Source organism: Marmota monax, unplaced genomic scaffold, assembly GCF_021218885.2.
Source record: "Marmota monax isolate L192 unplaced genomic scaffold, Marmota_monax_Labrador192_F-V1.1 WCK01_AAM20220418_F8-fsc00048, whole genome shotgun sequence".
Lineage (NCBI taxonomy): Eukaryota > Metazoa > Chordata > Mammalia > Rodentia > Sciuridae > Marmota > Marmota monax.
In genome coordinates this window covers 5,523,608-5,545,221 of record NW_026694895.1, presented here as the reverse complement: position 1 = coordinate 5,545,221, position 21,614 = coordinate 5,523,608, and the positions used below count along the sequence as shown (strand labels likewise).

At 37.2% G+C, this 21,614-nt stretch overlaps 1 protein-coding gene across 8 annotated transcripts in view; it reads left to right on the top strand.

Moving 5' to 3' along the window:
- The window catches only part of Fmnl2 (formin like 2), a 283,661-nt gene that overhangs the window by 206,283 nt on the left and 55,764 nt on the right, over positions 1-21,614 (top strand). For all 8 annotated transcript variants that reach the window (XM_058573498.1, XM_058573496.1, XM_058573497.1 and 5 more), the window contains exons 7-9: positions 10,609-10,717; positions 16,673-16,749; positions 18,367-18,460. In XM_058573498.1, coding sequence (XP_058429481.1) covers positions 10,609-10,717; positions 16,673-16,749; positions 18,367-18,460 — 280 coding nt within the window. The remainder of the gene's footprint in view (positions 1-10,608; positions 10,718-16,672; positions 16,750-18,366; positions 18,461-21,614) is intronic.

Genomic DNA, 21,614 nt, shown 5'->3' with positions numbered 1-21,614 from the left:
CAAAATACCAATGACATACATTCCTCATAGAAATAGCAAAAGCAGTCATGAAATTCATCTGGAGAAATAAAGAGACCCATAATAGCTAAAGCAATCAGCAAGAGGAGTGAAGCAGGTGGCATCAGTATACTAGACCTTAAACTGTACTACAGAGCCGTAGTAACAAAAACAGCAGGGTTTTTGCACCAAAATAGACTTGTAGACAATGGTACAGAATAGAGGACACAGAGACAAACCCACATAATTACAGTTATCTTATATTAGACAAAGGCTTCTAAAACGTCATGCCTCATTTTTGCTGAGGCTGGCTTTGAACTCTTGATCCTCCAGCCTCAGCCTCCTAAGCTGTGAGATTGATCACAGGTGTGTGACGCCACACCCAGCATATCATTATCTCTTCATAAATTATTGGGAGTTAGTCAAGAATTTTAGGCCCAGTTTACAGATGAGGAATTTGGTGCTTTGAGAATTTGTGAATCGCTGTTAAGTTCAGTAGCCAGAGTTTCTAACCAAAGTCTTCTGACTTTATCTGCAATTTGAAAAAAAGTGTCCACTAAATGTTAAATATCATATAAAAGTACGCCCAAATTAATGATGTAGAAATATAAGCGACTAGGGTCAATGGCAAAACCTGTGGAGAGATTGATGAGACTTGATGTGGATATGAAATGAGAGGTAAGCCTTGGAGGAGTGGCTGGGAACAGGGAGAAGTTGGGAAAGTGCTAAGAGCAGTGTTTGCGTGGGAAGACTGTACGTGTATGGTTCCTTTAGTTAGCAATGTGTGGATGAGTCTTGCTGGGAGTAGATTAGAGCCAGTAGATGTAATAATTTCAAGGCCAGGTTGTGAATTTATCATTGTTGCTTATTGGCAATGATTTAGAAGGTTTATGAAAAGAGGAGATAATTTAGGATGAAACATAGAAATATTTTAATTTTTAAGGTCATAGGATGGATTCCCTAAACAATTTTTGTATAGGGATAGCTCATGCTTAGTTTCTCAATAAGTAAACACCTTTGACAAAGGTGACAAATCAAAAAATTCAGATTTATAATAACTCTTTCTTCACATGATGGATTGGCAGCCTGTTATTTCACCTAATCTATTTTTAAAAAGCATGTATCTTTGAGACCTTTGATTACAGAATATTCTAGCACTTATCTGGTTTCTACTGGGAAATCTAGACAAACAGAAAATTTTCATACTTGATAAAAAAAAAAAAGTTCACTAGGAGTTTTGTTTCTCCCTTCTTTCCTTGTATCTGTCTCTCTGTACCCCTGCTTTGAACTATCTGGATTGAACGGTTTCAACTGTGTTTGTTTTGGCTATAAGGACTGTCAGAAAAATACTTGGCTCATTTTTAAGCATCATATATTTTATGAGTTTAATTGACAGAAAAAAATATGCCCAAGTGATGTCATGTCTGAAGGGTAAGCGAGGGGAAACCTAAAACCTCAAATCTTGGTGAAAGTACTGTTAGCCCAGACCTTGGAACCATAAATGACTAGTACAGTTCTGCCAAATTGTGTGACATGCCCCATTGGTGTTGCCTTCCAGTTGGATTCAACCCTTACATCAGCTTCCAAGAGAGATCTAATTACTATATTTATAGGTAGATATTAGTTTATTATCTGAATAGTTTGAAAGACTGAAAATACTTTTTGCAAGGGTGGGGGGACTCATTTTTTAATAATTGCCATTATGACCTAGATAATATGAATCTCACAAATGTTGACATGTAAGTTCTATAAAAGGCTTTTGAAAACTTTTTTTTTGCCAGACTCTGGGAGAGCATGATTAGGTCAGTTCAGGAAACATTTATTCAAGGTTCTACAGTAATACACAGTCTTTGTGCAGTAGAAGTATAGAGGGAGAGACAGATGTGTACATAACTCCATACTAGAATCTGCCTAAATGCCTGCAAATATATATGTGTTACTGAGACAGCAGATGGATAATCAAGACTTAGGTCATCTCTGGGTGAAGAACAGCTTCCATTTTTTAGTGTTTACTAAGTGCTTGGGGCTTTATAGATTTAGATCTCTGAACAAATTCAGTGTTTCTTACCAAGCTTTTTGCTGAGGAGGTTTTTCTATTATGCTCCCAGATTATCATATGCACACCGCTTATCACTTAGGCTTATGTTTATTATCAGTGTGCTTTATATTCCTATGAGGGAGCGGCTCAAAATTACTGTAACTTCCTTTGTTGGACTGACTGTTGATCAATAGTGGTTTTAGGACAGGAAGACATGGCTTTAACCAGAAATTTAACGAGCATAATGAATTCAGGCTATGAGCCTGTATCTGGCAAGAGATATTTCTGTGTATCTAATCCTTACCTGTGAACTCAAGTACTCTATAAAGGCTGCTTTTGTATTGTGCTTCCAGGTTGTTTGAATTTTGCTGATTGGAACATCCAGACCTTGTGGAGAAATGGAGTAGATTGGGAAGACAAAGTTGAGTTGGTGTATTTTTGGTCCTTTTTGAAAGCCATTTTGCTGGACTCTGTGTCTGACCTAGCACTGGATAGTATGTTAAGCTTGATAGTATGTTAACCTCTCCCAACCTTAAGGCTGGTATTAAGATGAGCTGGTGCCTGAATCCTGTAGGAATGTTCCCAATTTTATTGAGAGCAACATGTGAATCTTGTATAAGATTTTCCCACTGTTTTGTAGTTTATTTTCCTGATGACTATGCCTACTTCTGGGGCATATAGTCTCTTGATGAGAGAACCATGTCCTTTGGGAGCTTATGTTGTTAACTTGAGATTGTGTTCCTGGGTCATGGTCATTCTTGTTTCTTCAAAGCAGTTATTATTTTCCATTGACAGATTTAAGCAAATCCAAAAGAGCTATGTCTCTGGGTTTTCTTGGCTGGTCTGGACTTCCTTTTGTCATCTTGAGTCAAAAATTTAGGTTTGGCTTGCCTGGTGGGAGCTCACTAATCAGTCATTCTGAAGGACTCTCAAAACAGAAATACCTTCCTTCCTTGTAGTATGTGCTGCTGGTGCCATGTGTTTCTTGGCAGATTTATTGTCAACTATGAAGTACATGGTGCAGGTGGCAAATGCCACCATAGTACCAAACAAGAAATATTCTGTATAGGCTACATGAGAGATGTATACAAAGATTGTTGTTTCTTATGCCTACTCATTTGCATTGACTTAGCACTTGTTCATTAATTATTACTTCACATAAAGTGAAGTACTGTGTGTGAAGTAGTTACATGTGTGTGCATGTTAAAATATATTTAAAACTAATATAAGTGATTAGAATAGCTTCAGTTTGGTTTTCATCTTCAGTTTTATGATGTTTCTACATTCAAAAGGCTTTGTGAATTCTGAATGGCAGTTCTTCCAAGACAGGATCTTGTGGTTAAATGCTGGGATAAAATGTATGGTTTTAGCTTAGTCCTTGGGGAAATAGCAGGCAATTCGCGAAGTTGATACTGAAGAAAGCCTGAGAATTTTGATGCTGTTAGTTTTCCTCCATATTCCTAAATATTTCTTCCCTATTACTTTTCCTTCATATGGTAGGGCCTCCAAAAATTAAATTCAGGGCTGTTTTCTGCTTCTGGAGACACCCCCCCTTTTTTGTACATAGGCATCTGGACCCCTAAAATTCTGCTTGCCAGCCTAGGAGAAGAAAGGCTCTGAGAGTGACTATCTAATCAGCCTTAGGGCTTCGGGGTTTTCACAGTCCCTCTGTCAGTATCACATTCCCTTTGGAACTGGGACATCCTCACATCTTAGGGAACCTGCTCCAAGTCACCAGAGACCTAGTTGTTCCTGTACCTCTTCCACCTTCTCCCATCAACTTGAAAGCATTGTTACACTTCAGAATGAGTAGGCAGACAGCACACAATCTCTGAAAGTCTGTTAGGATGGAAAAGGTTGAAGAAGGGCCTTTGAAAATGCTCTCCTCCATAAAAATGTTGAGGAAGCAGGTTAAAAAAATATTGCCAGAATAAGCTTTTTCAGAAGTTTAGAAATTAAGTAAAGTTTTGAGGCAATGGGGAGTATCTCTGCAAGGAAAGAAAAAAAAAAAAAAACCCCAGAAAAGAAAACCTGGAATCTCAGTAAGAACATCAAGCTTTATGGCATTTGACTTGCTGTATTCCCATCCCCTTCTCTCTCTAGTTCACAGTAGCCTTGTAAGCCAGGCCTGCCATCACAGTGGAAACCTGCAACCTGGCAGGGAACTGAATAGAGTGGGAGCTCATTCAAAACCCCACTCACTCTTCTCCTCTGCCTTCCCCTCCTTTTCTCCATACTTCTCCCCCTTCCCCTTCTGCTGCCTCCTCCTCCGCCTCCATTAAGCTGTGATGTATGTGAGATCTGAGAACTACTGGTGAAGAGAAAGAGGACCCAGGGGAGTGTATTGTCTCAGAAGCCAATTTCAAATCTCAGTGAAGGGAAAGAGTACCATTAGCTGTTGACAGAGTCTGGGATCAGGCAAGACAAATTACAAAGGAGGGTTCTGAATAAACCTTATTTGCCTCGATTATCCATGGAGACTTGGAGAAACTGATGCTTCTCACTGGGGCCTTTTATAAATAAATCACAATGAATTGGAGGGACAATCTCCAATTTGATTCTGTTCAGATAGTCTCTGTTTTAAATGAAGATTCACAATAGCTTCAGAAGAAAATATAGTAATGGATTTCACTTTTGGTAATTAAGTAGCTGAATACATACAAAAGATATTAGTTTACCACAGAGGCCCCATACCTCCCACTGAGCCACCTGCTTAATCCCCATAATCTCCACTAGGATGATCACTGCTTATGAAAGGAGAAGACTAATAGTTTAGCCTAAAGGGCTGTGACATAGGACCGGATGCAGGCCACCTTATCTGTCCTTTCAGAGATAGATAGTGTGTTGAATCATATGAACTTAATTATGAAATAGTAGTTTGTATAGATTACTTGGCTGTTGGTTTCTTTTGAGCTGTTGGAATTTTTTTAATGGGTGACAGATAACTGCTGTGATATTTGAGCCCTGCCTAAATGAATCAGTGTGACTCACACTTGGTAGTCAGTTACCCTCATCCTTTTTCTGTAGAAACAGTTAATCACTGTGTTCAGCCTATCAACATCTAGGCAGACATTTACAATGCCAGGAAAAAAGATTTTCAAAGCTGATTTTTTCTAATGATACTTGATTCGTTTGTCATATGTGTTGTTATAGGTTTTAGTCTCTTCATAGAAATCTGAATATTTGCTCGTGAGGGTACAATGGGACCACCTTCTACCTAGAGTTCTCTAGGAGCCAAGTGCTTGGGGTGGGAAGGACATTATGATTGTGGTAGCTTGTTAGCTGTCTCTTGAAAAGTAGATTTATACCTAGACCATCTAAAAGAGTTTTTCAATGTACTTTGCTTTTTCTTTTTTTGGAAAAGTAATACACATCCATTTTATTTAGCCTGTAAAAATATAGACAAAAATCACAAATGAAAGTAACTTATAATTCTACTGTTGAATAAGACAGGGATATTTTAAATCTACATTGGTAATATTTCATGATTATGCCCATTTTCATGTCAACTTTATGATACTTGTCTCTCAGTTTCTCTATTCCTTTCATATTTAGTTGTTGACTGACAGCTCCATTTAAAAACAACTTTTGAGTAGGTCTATGTTAACTCAGTCAAATCTATCTTGATTAAGAAATGGTTGACTATGAGATGATTTTAAGGACAGTGCTTTGCAAATAGTGTTCTCACTTGAAAAGATGTGACTACCATTGCTCCACCATGTTATCCTGTGTTGGTGGGTATATAAGGGTTGTTATTGGGTTCATATGCATCACTTTCTAAATGCAGTGAAATAGGCAGGCTGTGGACAGAGCATATCTCAATGCAGGCACTAGCTATGTACTTACCCATTCTTCCCTAAACTCCATGATAAGTCCTTGAGGACAGAAGCAATATCCTTATCTTTCATTTTTCTTTGACACTTTTGCAGAGTTTAGGATAAACAGTAGGTGTTTAATAAAACCAACTTAAAGATTTGGGTTGACTTTCTGTGACTGATGGAGGGAACCAGAGCCCATATCCTTTAGATTGCTCACCTTGTCCAATTGTCTTTGTAGTGATAAAGTAGTAAAGTGACCAATAAATTGTGAGTGACTTGGGGGATCTATTAAAACTATCTCCTAAGAGAAGTGTTGATTCAGTAGTATCAACATCGTGTATTGGAACTAAATTTAAAATTGCACCACCCCACTCGCCCCGAAAGAATAATTAAAGCACACAAACCAAATATCTAAGTACAAAGATTGTGAAGTTCCATAGGATGTGTATGTTAAAGAATAGATTGACGTACGTTAATTCGTGGCTTTCTCTGAAATTTGTATCTATTTACATAATCCCAAATTGCATTCCTAGAAAATACTTTGTATTTTTAGCGGTAAAGAATTATGGCATTTTCCAGGATGCTTTTATTTAACAGGAGGAAATTCTTTTATAATGAGGATTCAAAAATGTAGAATACATCCATACTTTCCTGATCAGTGATGTATGAAATTAAGATTTGAAAAGAAAACCTTGCTTACAAAATGGTTTGATCATCCACTGTTCTGCAGTAGATGATCAGATCTGTTTGCATCAAATAAGTCTTAATCCTTTGTGGTAAAATAATTAGACAAGTCAGGAAATTACATCTATATAGGATTGAAGTAGAAAATGCTGTCAGGATGACTGGATAGGAATGTTAGGGAAGAAACTGTCCTGCACAGATGGCTGTAGGCGGTAGCTTTTTTATGCGATAACCCAGCAGATTGTTGATGAGTCAAGTTGATGAGAAACAATTTGTAGAAAGTGATTGCCCTGACTCCTAGTGGGGAGTCATGGGGTGGAGTCTATTCAAAACTCTTCTTATTTTCCACGTGGATGTAACTTCTTAGGGCTTCAGTTTACTTATCTGTATAAGAAAAGGTGTAGAGTCAATGATAAGGATCTCATCTGGATGTCAGTACTATGATTCTGTTGTTATTGGTTGTGGCGTTGGGTTTTAAAAATTTGTAATGATATGATTTTAAACATACAAGTTCAGATATTCCCTATTATTTCTATTCTATTTTTCTTTTCTTTTTTTGATTGGGGGCAGGGGTGGGTACCAGGGATTTAACTCAGGGGCACTCAACCACCAAGCCACATCCCCAGCCCTTTTATGTATTTTATTTAGAGACAGGGTCTCACTGAGTTGCTTAGTGCCTTGCTGCTGCTAAGGCTGGCTTTGAACTCACAATCCTTCTGCCTCAGCTTCCCAAACAGCTGGGATTACAGGCGTGTGCCGCACTGTACGTCTATTTTTCTATAATTGAAAAATTAGAGAAAATAACATTTTAAAAATATTTTTGTTTAGTTGTAAATGGAGAAATACCTTTATTTATTTATTTATATGTGGTGCTGAGGATCGAATCCAGGGCTCCTCATGTGTTAGGCAAGCGCTCTACTACTGATACACAACCTCAGCCTGAGAAAATAATTTTGAAAACAAATAACATTCATTTTAGAAAAAGTTTAGCTGTATTGTTTTAGCATTAAATATCATTCATAAACGCTCATTGTTTTTGTTGATGTCTTGTATATTTTCTAAATTCTTTAAATATGAATAAGTCTGCATATTAAATATATTATCTTGACCCAGAAAAATATATTTGAGGCTTAGCCACAAAATACAACATGTGGAAGTCTTTTCTGTAATATGCAGTATGTAGTATATTATTCTGTTATTTTTTGTGGTTTCTGCATTGTGAAAAATAGTGGTAAATACATTGTGGCTTCTTAGAGATTTGGTACAGCATATATCAAGAATTGGCTCAATAAAGAAATGAATGTGCTATATTACTTTACACATTTGAGGAAACACAATGAAATGTGTAGGCTTGCTTAACTTTAATTAAGATTTTTTTGGGGGGGGGGCGGGGAAGTGAAGCAGAAATAAAGAAAGGTATAGAGGAAACTAACCAATCTTCCTTAGAGAGTAGTTTGCTTTGATAATCATCACCATGCATAAATATACTTTAGCAAAGGGAAATCTGAAATCCTCTTAGCTTTTTAAATTTCCGGTGACTTCATTTTAGGTTAGTGGTTGTTGCCTTTAATTAAAAATGAAAACTATGCTTCAAATAAACTACCATGTATATAATAGGTGATTCCATTAAAGAAATATAAAGCTGAGATTAAAATAACTGTATGTAGGGTAAAGGAAGAATCTAAGAGCATCATGTAGGCTTAGGATGGATTGGCTGCATGGACATTTTAGAAGTTGTGCCACTGTGTGTGAGACTCCGAGACATGTGTCAACAGTCATGCTGGGTTATGGATGAGTGACACATTTTAAAGTTGAATTTTAGATGCTGAAGTTGGTCTTACTTACACCAAAACCCCAACTTGTTTGTTTAATCTCATTTTTTTTGCTTTTGCATTCAGAACTGAGTGGAGTCAGCTTCTTTGCTGAGATTTTATTTCAAAATATAAAACAAGCAGAAAGTCCCTTAATGGAGCTACCTTCTCAAAATTAGTGTGAGCAAACTACATTTTACACATTCAGGTTTAGTGAGACAAGTGATTGATCAAAGTGCTTTTCAAAAATGTATTTGGTTCACTACCAGCCTTATTTGAAAGAATGATCCATGTTTGGTAGTTTTTGAATAGAAAATGAAATTTCTGTTCAGCCAAACAATATTAGACTTTAAATTTTTTTTTTTTTTTAGTTATACATGGACACAATATCTTTGTTTAGTTATTTTTATGTGGTGCTGAGGATCAAACCTAGTGCCTCACATGTGAGAGGCAAGTGCTCTGCCACTGGGCCACAACCCCAGCCCCTAGACTTTTTAAAAAATCCTAATTTGTTATATATGACAGCTGAATGCATTCCAACTCACATTACACATATAGAGCACAATTTTTCATGTCTCTGGCTTTACACAAAGTAGAGTCACACCATTCGTGTCTTCATACATGTACTTAAGGTAATGATGTCCCATCTCATTCCACTGTCTTTCCTGCCCCCATGCCCTCTTCCTTTCCCTCCATCCCCTTTGCCCTATCTAAAGTTTCTCCATTCCTCCCATGATTCCGCCCCCCCCCCCCATCCCCATTGTGGATCAGAATCCTCATATCAGAGAAAACATTCAGCATTTGTTTTTTGGGGGATTGGCTAACTTCACTTAGCATAATATTCTCCAACTCCATCCATTTACCTGTAAGTGCTGTGATTTTATTCTCTTTTAATGTTGAGTAATATTCCATTGTGTATATACACCACAGTTTTTTTATCCATTCATCTACTGAAGGGCATCTAGGTTGGTTCCACAACTTTGCTATTTTGAATTGTGCTGCTATAAACATTAGCTGTGTCTCTGTTGTACACTGATTTTAAGTCCTTCGGGTATAACAAAGGAGTGAGACAGGTGGGTCAAATGGTGGTTTCCTTCCAATTTTTCCAAGGAATCTTCATACTGCACCAATTTGCAGTACTACCAGGAATATATGAATGTGCCTTTCCCCCCATATCTTCACCAAAACTTGTTGGTTGTTTGTATTCTTAATAGCTGCCATTCTGACTGGAGTAAGATAAAATCTTAGAGAAGTTTTGATTTGCATTTCTCTAATTGCTAAATATGTTGATTAGGCCCCAACTTCCTTAATAAGACTCCTATACCACAAGAAATAAAATCAAGAATCAATAAATGGGGTGGATTCAAACTAAAAAGCTTCTTCTCAGCAAAAGACACCATTGGTGAGGTGAATAGAGAGCCTACAGAATGGGAGCAAATTTTTACCACACTCATGGGAGCAAATTTTACATGCACATCAGAGCACTAATCTCTAGGATATATAAAGAACTCAAAAATATCATGATTTGATGAGAAGCTATTGAAAACTCAAAAAACCAAATAACTCAATCAATAAATGGGCCAAGGAACTGAACAGATACTTAGCAGAAGAGGACATACAGTCAATCAACAAATATACAATATTAGACTTTTGATAGAGATTTCTCCCTTCTCCTCCTCCTCCTCCTCCTCTTTAAATAATTTAAAGTTTGTATTAAAGCTCTCAATGTTATCATCTTTTCTACATGCACCATGTTAATTTGTCAATCTAATATCACAGTGACACTTTAAAGTCACTAATAAATGTCTAGGAGTAATTCCCAAAGCAGGGACACCTGAAAGCAGTAGTTTGTGCAATTATAATTAGGACAAATAATTGGGGGCCTAGGTCTAAGCTAAGTGTCACCCTCTCCCTTGTTAATAGCAGAGATTGCCTATGCATACCTCGTGTGGCCTGCTGATAGGAGGCTGGGATTGTTACTCAATCTCACATACAGTTTGATTTGTTATTACTGTGAGAGGGGTTGTCTTTCATTGTCTGTAGGTATCTGGCATGAAAATCTCATCACCAGTCCTCAGAAACATGTGGGCTTCACAGTCTATGGAAATAGCTTTGTGGTGATGGGTTTGTTGTTGGTGTTCTTAACCCGCAGTCCTATGTAAGTGTGGGTTAATGAAGAAAATAATATCCGTTTTTTACAGTACACTTGCCTATGCTAAGAAAGAATCCTATCGGTTTGTGTTTCTGTTTTTATTTGTAGATATAATACTTTGCCCAGCAGAAGAACTCTGAAGAATTCAAGATTAGTGAGTAAGAAAGATGACGTTCATGTCTGCATCATGTGTTTACGTGCCATCATGAATTACCAGGTATGCTTGTGCTTCTGGGCCCTGAAAGAAGTCAGAATTCATCAGACTTGGGTCTTGTTCTCTTTGGCTTCTCTGTGTTCTTTCTATCTGAAGTAAATATCATGATTTGATGAGAAGCTATTAAAAAAGAGAGGTCTGGTTCATTCTAATGCTCCAGATTTAACTTATTGCTGTGATATTTTAATTAGTATTTATAATTTGTATTTTTTTTCCTCTTTTTTTTTTTTTGGTACCAGGGATTGAACCTAGGGACATTTAACCATGGAGCCACATCCCCAGCCCCTTTTATATTTTAATTAGAGACAGGGTTTCATTAAGTTGCTTAGGGCCTCTAAGTTGCTGAGGCTGGCTTTGAACTCTCAATCCTTCCTGCCTCAGCCTTCTGAGTTCTGGGATTACAGGTGTGTGCCACTGAGCCTGGCCTATAATTTTTAGTTATTTAAAGGAAAGGTGATTTTCTTCTATAGTGGTCAAGTTGCCTAGATATCTTGGTAAATGCTTGTAATCACGGAGCACAGAGTAAACCACTGGCTGTAGACAATAATGGAAGAGCACCTGCCACTATGAGTGGGTCAGTGTTTCCTAAAGGCTGGAAAGTGAACAAGAAGTTACAAGGAGTTGGACTTAGTGGTTCCTAATCTTTATACGAAGCACCTGGTGGATCCTTGTTAAAAGTACAGATTCCCCTTCAGGTGGTAGTGAAACAGGTTGAGGCTGCTTAGAAGCAGTGCAGCCTGTGGTTTGAGTTAATCCTAACAGTACAGAGGAAGGTAGAGCCTGGAAGACCCGAGGTGAACTGACAGGGTTACATGTGTAGGTAAGCAAACCAAGGGTATGCATTAGAAACAGTAGGGTTCAAATATAAAAAGAAATTTTATTTGTATTGATATGGATGCCACAGGTAAGTTCAATTGGAAATAGAAAAAAAATACACAACTAGAGGATCCATGTTAGTGTTCAAACCCAACATAAGGTTGCTGAATTGAATTTAAGAAGGGAAACATTCATTTGTTCCTTCTCTAAATCAGTAGATATCTTTTACACACACACACACACACACACAAACATTCTCATTAATTATACAGGACAGTAAAATGCATTTTGATACATCATACATAAATGGAGTATAACTTCTCATTTGTCTGGTTGTACATAATGTAGAGTTACACAGGTTATGTAATCATATATGCACATAGGGCAATAATGTCCAATTCATTCTACAATTATTCCTATCCCCATGTCCCTTCCTTTCCCTTCACTCCCCTCTGTCTCATCCAAATTACCAATGCTCCCCTCCCCCTTTATTGTGAATTAGCATCCACATATTGAGAAAACATTCCGTCATTGGTTCTTTGGAATTGGCTTATTTCATTTAGCATAATATTCTCTAGTTCCATCCATTTACTGGCAAATGTCATAATATTATTCTTCTTTAAGGTTGAGTAATATTCCATTGTGTATATATACCACATTTTCTTTGTCATTCATCTATTGAAGGCCATCTAGATTGGTTCCATAGTTTAGCTATTATGAATTGTGCTGCTATAAACATTAATGTAGCTGTATCACTGTAGTATGCTGACTTTAAGTTCTTGGGGTATAAACTTAGGAGTGGGATGCCTGCATCAAATGGTGGTTCCATTTCAAGTTTGATAGCTTTTGTATTTTGTCAGACAGAGCCTCTGTTCTAGTCACTGAGAATACAGCATTAAGTGAATTAGTGGCCCAGGGAACTAACTTTTAAGAGAGAGTGAGCAGATAACAAAATAAATTGATAAATTATATGGTGTTTCATATAATAATGATGATAAAGTGAAATGAAGGCTGAATCATGGTTTTACAAAGGTAAGCTTTTAAACTTATGAACCCAAGTAAATCTCAAAGCACCCTTATCATTGATACTATCATTGATAGTGTTATTCTCCCCATTTTACTTACAAGGAAACTGAAACACAGAAGTTAAGTAATTTTCCCAAAATCATATAGCAAATAAGTGGCAAGGTCAGGCTTTGAACTCAGAGAACCATTACTAAACATTGCAAAAAACAATCAGGAAATAGGAAGTGCTTAAGATGTATATGCATGTTTAAATAAGCTAGCTAGGAAAGTGTCACTGAGGACATAACATTTAATCAGAACTTGAATTAGGCAACAAAGGGAAGGTTAGAATAAATCTGGTTTTCCCAAGGTGCAGAATGGAGATCAGGTTGGCTGGATCAGAATGAGGAACGAGAAGAGTAGAAGGTAAAGACAGAAGTATCAGAGAACTGCTTATGTAGGACTTCATAGGTCAGGGAAAGGACACTGGTCTTGTTGAAAGGGAAAAGCTAGTAAATATGATGCTTGCATTTAATATGATGAGTTTGGCTGCTGTGCTTAGAATTGACCTTGGAGGGCAAAGGCAAGGGGGTGTAAACCATTTAGGAGGCTATTGGCAGTAATTTTGGTGAGCATTGATGGTGTATGACTCAGGATTATAGGAGCAGAGTTGAGAGAGATGGTCAGATTCTGGTTTTATTTTGATGGTAAAGGCAGTGGCATTAAGTATGTGGTGAGAGAGTAGGCGAGGAGAGGAGGTGGTACTAAGGCTTTCATCCTGGGTACCTATAAGATTGGGTTGTCATTCACTAAGAAGGAGAAGGCTACAGGATGACAAAATTGGAGGAAGATCATTTGGAGTTCCATTTGGTAGATTTTAACTTTGAGATATGCATTAGTCCTCCAAATAGTGATTTAAGTGTAGTTGAGTATGTTAGTTTAGATTCCAAGACAGAGGTCTGGGCTGGAGATATAATTTTTTTTTTTAAATATTCCTAGTTGTCAATGGATTTTTAAATTTTATTTATTTATATGTGGTGCTAAGAATCATATCCAGTGCCTCACACGTGCTAGGCAAGTGCTCCTCCACTGAGCTACAAATTTGAGACTAGTTAGCACATAGAGCATTTAGGAAACTAGGAGTATGAATGAAATCTGTGGGGCCAATAGAGAAGTAAAGAGGTCCAAAGTATGAACCGTGGGACACTCCATTTAAATGTTTAAGAGATGAGGAAAAACTAGTTCACCGGAGAAGTAGCCAGGAAGGTAGAGCTATCTGAAGGCCATGTTTCAAGGAGAAAGGAATGCTCCACTTTGTCTAATGCTCCCAAGCTGAGTGTGGTGGCTCATGTCTATAATACAGTGACTTGGGAGGGTGAGGCAGGAGAATCCCAAGTTCCAGGCCAGCCTGGCAACTTGGTGAAACGCTGTTTACCAATTAAAAAACAAAAGAGACTGGGACTGGGGATATAGCTCAGTGGTAGAATGCTTGCCTAGCATGTGCCAGGTTCTGGCTTTGGTATCCCTATTACTGAAAGAAGAAAAATGTTGCTGCTGAATCATGTAAGATGAGTGAGGCCATTGACTAACAAAATGTCGGTCATTGGTGATATTGGCAAGAATAGATTCAGAGGTATGTTGGTCAGCTTTTCATCACTGTGACCAAAAGACCAGACAAGAACAACTTAGAGGGTAGAAAAGTTTATTTTGGGCTCATGGTTTAATAGATTCAGTTCATGATTGGCCAACTCCACTACTCTGGGCTTGAGGTGAGAAAGAACATCTGGTGGAAGGGTGTGACACAGGAAGGCTGCTCAGCTCATGGCAGCCAGGAAGCCAAGAGAGCACAAGGAGCCAGGAACAAGTACATCATCCCCAAGGACACCCCCCTCCCTCCAGTGACCTGCTTCTTCGAGCCAAGTCCCATGTCTACACTTACACAGTAATCCATTCAAACTACTAATCCGACAAATAGATGAATCCATGATTGTGTTGCAACTGCCATAATCTCATTGTTTTGTTTAACATTCCTGTATAGTCTACTGTGAGCTCTTCTGGGAACCACCTCACATCCAAACTGTATCAAGTGGGCTGTGGAGTAAAATGCCTGGTGGGAGTGGATTCAACAGCAAATGAAAGGAATCAGAGATCCTGAGTATTTGGGGGGAATTTTGTTGTAAGGATAACAGAAACGAGAGGAGGCAGCTAGACTCATTGTGGTATCAAAGAGGGTTTTGTTGCAGTCGTTTTAAGATAAGAGCATTTTTCATGATGTTTTTATGTTCATGATAATGAATTAGTAGACAGGGAAAGGTGATGGTGAGTGGAGGAATTTCTGTAGCATATATTTTTGAGGAGGTGAGAGGGAATGAAATCAAGGACTTAAGTGCAGGGATTAGCCTCAAATGGAAGCATGGAAGAGTTCATTTGTGGAAAGAGGTGAGGAGGTTAACCATAGATCTTTGTGTGGGGGTGATATGGTTGGAGCTTTTGGAAGGATTTTCTGATTGCATACATTTTTCTCAGTGTAAGAGGAAATAGTTCAAAAGCTGACAGTAAATTTAGGAGAGAGAAGGTAATTCCTCAATTTAGTAGAATCAAATTTCTTAAGCTTGTTCTTTGTTTTGTTTTTTTTTTAATTCATATTTTTTCATTTATTCATTTTAGAGATATTCTGTAATCTTAGGTTCATTTGGAAATTTTATAAATTTAAAATATTTCATGACAACTTTGACATTTTAACTATATTCCTGCACAATTAGTATTTTAATGACCATATGTATTTATAATGTAGAGTACAAATACAATTACATTTTCTTCATTTATTTCATGTTTTCCAGAAAATAATGTTCTTTTGAGAAACAGAACCAATAGGATATGTTTGTATATACGTGTATATATGTACACACACACACACACACACACACACACAGAGAATGATTTACTTTAAGGAATGATGGAAACTGTCAAGTTCAAAATCTGCAGGCCAGAAAAGTGTTATAGTTCAAGTTCAAAAACGCAGTCTATCCACAGATTTCTCTCAGGGGAGGTCAGCGATTTTCTTAAGGTCTTAAAATAAGTGGATGAGGCCCACTTACATAATGAAGGCCCATCTACTTTCTTGGGGTGTACTGATTTAAATATTAATCCCATCCAAAAACAAAATACCTTCAAAGAAATATCTAGAATCATGTTTGATCAAGTATCTGGGTACCACAGCCTACTCAGGTTGACATGTAAAATTGATCATTATAGCAAGCTACTTAATATGAGCTTTCACTTATTGTTATACTTTACTAAAAATGAAATTGAGATACAAATGCAGATTTTTAAGTAAAATTTCCTTAAAATAGGAAGCTATTTTAGGACTTAAGCTTGTTCTTTGTGTAGAAGGGTGATATAACATACCTCAGAGAAAGACAGGTTTTCTAGGCCCTTGGTTCTGGTAGCCATTGCCCAGAGAAGGGACTTGATGGAGCGATTCCTAACTGCTGAGTGAAGTCACCCTGGAAGCTTAAAAATTTTTAGATTCCAGGGCTCTGTTATTGAGATTCAGACCAAATTAACCTGGGTGGATCTTGGGGAATCAATTAGTGCTTTGTTTTGCCTTTCAAAGGATTGAATGAGGAGGCTGAGTTGAGAATCCCTTGGATAGGGCTTTTTTACTAATATTTTTGGGGTGAGGGGACACTGGGGATTGAACTCAGGAGACTTGGTCACTGAGCCACATCCCCAGCCCTTTTTTGTATTTTATTTAGAGACAGGGTCTCACTGAGTTGCTTAGTCCTTGCTTTTGTTAAGGCTGGCTTTGAACTTGCGATCCTCCCATCTCAGCCTCCCTAGCCACTGGGATTACAGGCCATGTGCCACTGTGCCTGGCCTTTTCACTATTTTAATAAAAAAAAAAATGTGTAACTTATGTATATATGGGAAGATAAGCCTTTGATGATGGCATCCCTGATATTTTCAATACAGAAATATGTTTTGACAATAATGTGCATTTATGATGACCTCATTTATGATAGTGTATCATTGTTACATGAGATAGAACCTTCAGATTTTTTGTTTTTAATTAATATTGACTGTCTCCTAACCTATTTCCTAATGCTTTTTTGTTTTTTTTCTCCCACATTTCAGTATGGTTTCAACATGGTCATGTCTCATCCACATGCTGTTAATGAGATTGCACTAAGCTTAAACAACAAGAATCCCAGGTGAGCTTCCTTTGTACTGTAAGTCTAAATCTAACTAGAGCTAGTCAACACTTAACAAAAGTTAAAATTTTGAAACTCTCAGGTGTGGTTTGCTGAAATAAGACTGACTGTAAAGTACTTGGCTGTGTGGATTTTTTTCCTTTCAGCCAAGTTACATCTTTACATGGGGCAGAGTTGAGCACCTGGTGACAACTTTAGCCATTCACTTTGCTCCTTAAGCTTTTATTCCTTTCTAGGTCTGGTATTAAGCATCTTTGCTGCTAAGTTGGTGGAGAGAATTAAGTTGTAAGTGTGTCCAGACATGGGGACTAGGAAAGTCTTAAAATACTAATAGCTAATTAAAACCACCGTTTCTTATCCACATTTTGCTTCCTAACTTTACATATGTACCTTTAGTTAACAAATAGAAAAACAAATGAACAAATATGCAGATTTCTTTAATATTTGTTTTCTTTAAAGACCAGACACATAGATTAATTGCCTTACAGATTACCAAAGAAGTCTCTCATCAACAGTTTCTCTTTTGGTTATCTTGAGCTTTTCCAACCTGGTGAGGTATTCTGTTTCAAATGTATAGTTGCCTTCCCTGAGATACAATATATAAACTGAGTATCTAGAAACTGTTAATTCACCTTAAAAATATGATTGTAAATTAGGCCTTTCTAGGAATGTAATGCAGTGTGTAAAGAATACTTAAATATTGAGTAGTATTTCTTAAAACTTCCCCTGAATAAATCTACAACTTAGTGATTTCTTACTTTCTTTATTAAAATCCTAGCTAGTCATGTCTCTGCCTTCCACTATAGAAAAGTTATTATTCATTTTTCTTAAGACAGTTGATATTGTAGAATATCGGAACAGTCTTTGTTAAGAGGTTGGCAATAGTTTTTATTCCAGAACAAAGATGAAATACTAAAGTGATCTTACGGTGAAGAAACAATGCCATTTCTTTTTCGACACTGTATTTACAAACTTAGAATGATCTCTAGATTCTCCTTTCAAAAATATTTCAGATGGAGTTTTATTTTCTTGAGTCAGAGAAGATATTTTTGCACTAGTACAGCTGTAATGCAACTCCTCCCAGATCTCCTGCATATGAAGAAGTGATAGAAACTTGTGTGGTCATATGGGATTTTAATGGATCTATCTGCATGTGAGCAGATTTGAAGTGTAAAACATAAATTTGAGTTGATTTTTGAGCTTTCTCATGTTATGCCTCTGACTCTAAAACCAGGAAGAATATTCAGTTGGTAGTTTTGTGTGTGTGTATTCTCATGTTTCCTATTGTTTTTAGCTCATCAGTAAAATTTTTTCAGCTCTGTTGCTCTGAGTCACCCAATAATTTGACTGAAAGAATTAGTTTTTATTAGTGAAATTCATAAATTTTGGGTGTAGGAAGCTTGCCTTCCACATTTGCTGTTTTAGACAAAGCACATATCGAAAAGTCGGTAAAGTTTTCAAAAAGTGATTTAATATAACTATGGAACAGAATAAAGGTTTAAAAAGCACAAGGGAAAATGATGATTATTCTCATATTCATCTTGGAGGCAGGAGTAGCTGACTCACCATGTCATTTTCACCGATCTGTGTTTTTCTTTTTTCTTCTTGTTTTGACAGAACAAAAGCCCTTGTCTTAGAACTGTTGGCAGCCGTTTGTCTTGTCAGAGGAGGGCACGAAATCATTTTATCAGCTTTTGATAACTTCAAGGAGGTAGGATGCACTACAGTTTAATAAGCCTGCTCACTCAAAGAGCTCATATTGGGATATCCTCAAGCAGAATGACTTTACTTCTTCATTCGTTCTAGGATCCTAAGAGTGTAATCGCTGATTTTCTAATATATCACCGAGAGGAAAGGCATGAAGCTAGCCTATATATCTTAAATTTGGGTGTTTTGTTTCTACCATAACTTAATGATATTTGCAGTACAATATTTTCATTTGAGGAATATGAAATGGCCAGTTTGAAAACAGATTTTGTTACATGCATATGGTTTTCCTTAGGGTTGAAAATATGTAGATAATATCCTATGAATTTTATGAATTTTTTCATCAGAGTTGCTTCTCCCAAATAGTATTTTATTATAATTGCTTTGTTGGATGCTATGAAAAACCTGTCAAATAAATATAGACACTTAGTTCAGGAGTTTGTGATTTTACTAATTAAGTGGTCCTGTCACAAAATTATAAAGTAGTGGACATGCATGGTTGAATGTGAAGACTGAGTTCAAAAAAAGAAACCATTACACATTGATAATATGGCACCAAGAATTCTGTCCCAAAGTATCAAGACATCTCAGCTGCGATAATACCAGTCTCCCTTAGGGGTAGTGAACAGTTACATGACCTAGAAGAATATGTAGGCGTATTCCTTAGTATATGCCTACATTCAATGCAACTTTGAGGAAAAAGATGTCAAGAATGACTTTACTTCTGGAGAATATTGACGGCACTTGGAGCCCCAGGTTCCAAGGTTCCCAGGTTCTTGAGGACTCTCAGATTCGTGACTTACCCTGGCAGTCCCATTTAATTCCAGATGTTGCTGGATTAAGACTTAAGATGTGTTATAGTCCAGATCTCACAGCGACTTCCACACTTTCTGTTGTCTTTGCTGCAAGCCTCTGGAGGAGGAGAGCATGAATAGTGTTTGTTGAGCACCGACTCTATTCCAGGGCTGCACCAGCTCCACACAGGAAATTATCTGGTTCTATATTAGCATCTTTGGAAGAACTGTTAATATTTCCTTTATATAAAAGAATAAACTAAAATTCAAATCGAGGGTTTCCTATGGTCACAAAAAGCCAGGCTTAGGGTTTGGTGTTCCTGATCCTAGAGACTTCCATGAAACCATGCTGAAGTGTGGGCCCAGTTGTGTGTGAACTTCTCAGAGAAATAAGGGAAATACTGAGTTAGCACCAGAGAGCCAACCTCCCTACCTTCACCTCCCTAATTGGACTCACCACCCCAGCTGCCATATGTACTGGAGAGTGGTTCTATGATGCTCCACATGGGGTGGGGAGCCTCCAACATGTGGGCTGGACAAACACTCCTCTTGTCTCTTATTTATGTCACCTTTCTTCTTCCAGTTGGTGCTTAGATTTTGACTTTATCCACTTTGTTACTGCTGACTATGGACAGAATCAAAGAGTTGATTTGTTTTCTTTCAATTTATTTGGCCCTAGTGATTGTGAAAAAATATTTAGGTTCTAAGACAATGATGAAGAATAAGAGTGAATCTTTAAATTCATATTCTGCTTTCAAAACAAGTGATTTTTATAAACAAGAAAAGCCTTTCTCTGAGTGTTTTAATAATACATCATATGTAAATATATAAATTTTACATTTATAAATAAGGAGGTATGTTTGTATGTTTGGGTGGATGGTTTTTCAAGGAAAAATAAATAGCATATACTGCTAGTATAACTTATAAAAATTTATGATTAGATCATATTTGGAAATATCACATTCTACACTGAAAGCATTTACAATGCAGATATCAGTGACCCTTGTTATAACTAGTGTTTTGACTGTCATCTGATTATACTGCTGGTCAAATTATATCCTAAAGATTTAATTGTATAGAATCAGAATTAAAGCTAGTAACTCATGAGATTAACGTTGGTTTTTGCTTTCTTTTTGCTGAAATAGAATCTCTTTGTTTTGCATAGCAGGCATACAAACTTTTGCACAATTGAGTTTTAACTGTCTGGTGTCAGAATTGCCCATGGTCTAGCCATTTAGGGCATCATATGTACTTAGTTGAAGAAAAACATAGTCCCGCTAAATCAATAGCTATCTAGTTGTCATCCAAATTAGCTTTAAGTTTGAGCTTTTAGAGTTTTAATCAAAACCTGCTTCATTTCTGTAATTACTTAAGAGGGAAGGTGCTATTTACATTCTTTTTGTCCATGGCATAGGCATTTGCCATGTGGAAGAAAGGTCAAGGCCAGAGCTATGTGCTCTGGTCCTGCATTTATCTCTAGCTGTAGCCTTTTGTAGACAGCCCAAACCCAAGGATTATCCTGATTGCCATGTGAACAGGGACAAGGCAGGAACATGCCCCTGGGAAACTTTGTTCTTAGGTTGATGCTCCTTTGACCTATTCCTATTTATCCTATCTTGGAGTGGAAAAAGCGTTACTTTGCTATCATCTTGTTTTTAAAAAATGTAATGGCATTCACAGCTCAGTCTTTTACCTCCCTCTCTTTTTTTCCTTCCCTCTTTATGAGTTGATTTTTTTAAAAAAATATATAAATCACAGTGAAGGGTGTGTTCTTTAATGCTTTCAGCAAAAATGTCACTGGAGTCTTTGGGCTCCAAGGAGCCTCGCAGCCTATCCTTGTATATATTCTTGAATACAAGGATATGCTATTGTGCAGATAGGGTTTTGGTCAGTGAGTAAGACTGACAGATAGGGTTTTTGTCAGTGAGAAGCCACTTGTGGCAGGGAGTACCAGATCAGGGAGAGGATACTGGACATAGGACCAAAGGACCATTGGCCTTTATGAAGATTGTTTTTAAAGCTTTTAACTCTTTCTAGGAGAAGGAAGAAGAGGTTATCCTTGTTTCTGCAGGGAGTAGATCAGGGGATTTCAGCATCTGCTTTTTGTAGTTAGACCCTCTGGGTTTTGACTACTGTTAGAACTCAGTCGAGCACACCACCTTCATGTAGAACTAGATATAGAGAAAAGTTTAGAGACCACTCATTTTAAGTACTTAGCAGGAATTTTATTCCCTCCCCCTCCAGAGCCAACAAATCCATCAGGTATATTTTGGCTCTTAATACATTTTTATATATGATTACATTGTTTTCTCATGTTTTGGTTAATATTGAAGATCCCAGCAAATTTGTTTTCTATTTTGTTTT